This window comes from Phytophthora parasitica (assembly GCF_000247585.1).
Source record: "Phytophthora parasitica INRA-310 unplaced genomic scaffold supercont2.48, whole genome shotgun sequence".
NCBI classification, from domain to species: domain Eukaryota; phylum Oomycota; class Peronosporomycetes; order Peronosporales; family Peronosporaceae; genus Phytophthora; species Phytophthora nicotianae.
Genome location: NW_008649034.1, coordinates 105,099 through 107,975, shown reverse-complemented (window position 1 = coordinate 107,975; position 2,877 = coordinate 105,099). Strand labels below are relative to the sequence as shown.

The following is a 2,877-nucleotide window of genomic DNA, read 5'->3' as shown; positions in this document are numbered from 1 at the left end:
CGTGTACCAGCTGTCAGATCCGATTGCCAAACCTGAAAGCAGCAAGCTTTTGTGCTAAATCGGTGCGTGGGTGGCCATGGGCTCAAGTTTTGAGTACAACAAGTGTTTTCGACGAATTTGACGGCAGTGCTACTACGTAGAAACGTACGAGTTACATGTTCGTGTAATGTCTGGACCCTCTCAGGAAAGATTGTTCCTGAGACCAGGACTACATTTGTTCATAAGGTCATGAGGTTACTAGCTCGATACTTCGAGCTCGTAGATGCATTTACTCCGACCTTGAAGGAGCGTGGATTAAAATCTTCTTTCTCGTAGATATTGCTGGTCGCCACCTTTAATCAAATGCCCCGCGTACAACATAGCAACAAAATGATAGTCGCGCTGTACAGCGCGACTACCATTTTGTACTGTGTACAGCATTTGTACCGGTATCTGGATCTCAGCGTGTTTTCGTGCTGTCAAATTCAAACGTTCTTAGAACTGTCGATAGCAGCTGTCGTGTCCAAGAAATTGCCAGCAAAACGGTACATTATTGACATTGAGATGCTGTCTTCGGCAGCTGAATCCATTCTTCGTTTGACCGCTGGAAAGTTATGAATGCTGCCTGATTCCTCGTATTGTACAATCGAGCCTGCGAGTTTAGCTCCAGCATCTTTGAAGACAAGGCACCGTTCCTTTGAGTCACGTTGAGATCCCGATGTGCGTAGCAATGCCCGTCATACATAAAATGTGGCGATGCCCTTTTTTGCTGTACGTTTGACTACCCATGTGGTGCAATCTAACGAAATGGGCGTGGCAATCATCTGCCATCGGGTTGTGGAGAATCAATTGTCAACAGATATAATCCTGTCTCTTGACAGATTGGCATGGTTGGAGCCACGAGGATTACATGTCCTGTATCTGTTCAAAGCGCAACATGGCGCTGGATTTACAAATTTGTTAAGCGATACGATTCGACTCGGACGGATTCTGAGGGGACGAATTCGCGGCTTCGTGACGAAAGCGAGTGACCGACCACGGCTGCAGAAATACGAAGGATGGAATGGATCGCGCACTTCTCGAACTCAAACATTAATTCTATTTACTTGACCTCTCTGTCGACTAGTAACCACTCCATGCGTAGCTACTGTTCTAGAGTTCACACGGACGAAAACCAAGCAAAATACGTAGTCTGGTATACAGAGACGTTAGCAGTCAATGCTGCTGGGCTGGCCACTGCACGTGCCCGTCTTGGACGCGCTGACCGTAATGCCGGAGAACGACCAGTCCGACACCACCTTTGAGTTCACCACAATGTCGTACAAGTTGGTGGCCGTACCGGACAAACCCGAAACGGTAATATCCTCGATAGTAACTGCACTGGTGGGGGATCCAGTGTATCCGCCCTCGGACTTGCTGTAGTCTGAGTGGAACACGATGGCGTTTTCCACATTCGACAGCTTGTTGTTGCTGTACTTCACGTTGGAGACGAGGCCCTTGAGACCGATGATTGTCTTGATACGGATGCCGTTGACGCTGTTGACGATACTGTTACCGCTCACAGTCAGACCTGAGACCGTATCGGACGAACTAACAGTCGAACCACCGAGGGAACCGATCGAAATGCCGTGGCCGCCGCTGCAGTAGTTGTTACTGAAGACCGTGTTGGTGCTGGACTGCATGGCGAGGCAATCGTCCTGGTTGTAGATCTTGTTACCGGTGATGGTCACGTAGTCGTTGCCGCTCAAGTCGAATCCGTCCGTGTTCTTGGCCAAATCATCACCGGCGCTGGCATCAAGCGTGAGCCCACTGATGGTTGTCTTCTGTGAGTTGAGGATACTAAAAGTGCGATACGGCATGTTCTTGAGTGTGAAACCCGACACTGTTGAGGAGAGGACCTTGTTCATGCGGAAGAAGACCGGGCGACTGATGGACGTGCCCTGTTTCCAGTACCAAGAGCCTTGCCCGTCAAGTGTGCCAGACCCCTTGACGGTAAGGCTGCTACCGGTGAGTAGCACTAGTGGGCCATCCCATTTAGCCGTACCGAAGGTGGTGGTACCGGTGAATTCGATGGTGGCTCCGGTCTTGGCCTTGCTCAAGTCCAGCGTGACGCCAGCCGGCACGGACAGCGAACTGATGGTGACGGTGCTGCAGGACGAGATGTCGGTGCCGGACTTGTATGTACCAGTAAGTGTGCAGCTACTGCTGCCTTCTGCTTCTTGGCGTAACATGGGTGTGCCATTGACGGAGGCAGCGATGAGTGCGAAAGCGGTGGACACGGCGGACAGGAGCTTCATCGCTTGGTGGTGGTGGTTATGATTGAAAGAAAGCAAACTGCGGAATGAGAAATGGATAAGGTGGTAAACTGGTGAAGAAGAAGAGAGATTCATCGCTAAAGGCATGGCATTGACTAGCCGTTCTACCGAAGTCACACGGATACCGTTTGCTTTAGGATAGGTTGCGCATGGATTGGCAAATGGTGAGTCAACTGGTAAGCCGTCGTGCAGTAAGCTATTAGTCCCCGGCACACAAGTTCAAAGATTGTCATACATACAAAGGGGTTTGCTGCCCGTCCGTCCGTAGGCATCTTAGTTGTTTCTTGTTCAACAGATGAGCTCGCGCGTTGAGTCGAAATCGTGTCAATAGTTCAGCTGGTGATAGTTGCGGCACCATATTGTAGGACGGTCTTTTGTTGGCGCTGATTTACGCAAAGGCGACAGGATGGATGTACATGGCGTACTGCAGCATGGAATACAGCAGCTACAAATACTTTGCCAGGCAGGGCAACCAGCCAAAGCGATGCTAGATATAGCACCTCTACGAATACTGAGACGGTCCTAGATTTTGTGAAGTCATAGCGATATTCGCTTAGATCAGCTCCCATAGAGTACCTAAGAG

The 2,877-nt window shown here is 50.1% G+C and overlaps 1 protein-coding gene across 1 annotated transcript; it reads right to left on the bottom strand.

Moving 5' to 3' along the window:
• Positions 1-1,187: 1,187 nt before the first annotated feature.
• PPTG_15168 (hypothetical protein) lies at positions 1,188-2,276 on the bottom strand (the record flags this gene model as incomplete). The annotated part of the gene is made up of 1 exon (XM_008912530.1): positions 1,188-2,276. One exon carries the CDS (start codon positions 2,274-2,276, stop codon positions 1,188-1,190), a length of 1,089 nt encoding a protein of 362 aa, XP_008910778.1.
• Positions 2,277-2,877: the final 601 nt, after the last annotated feature.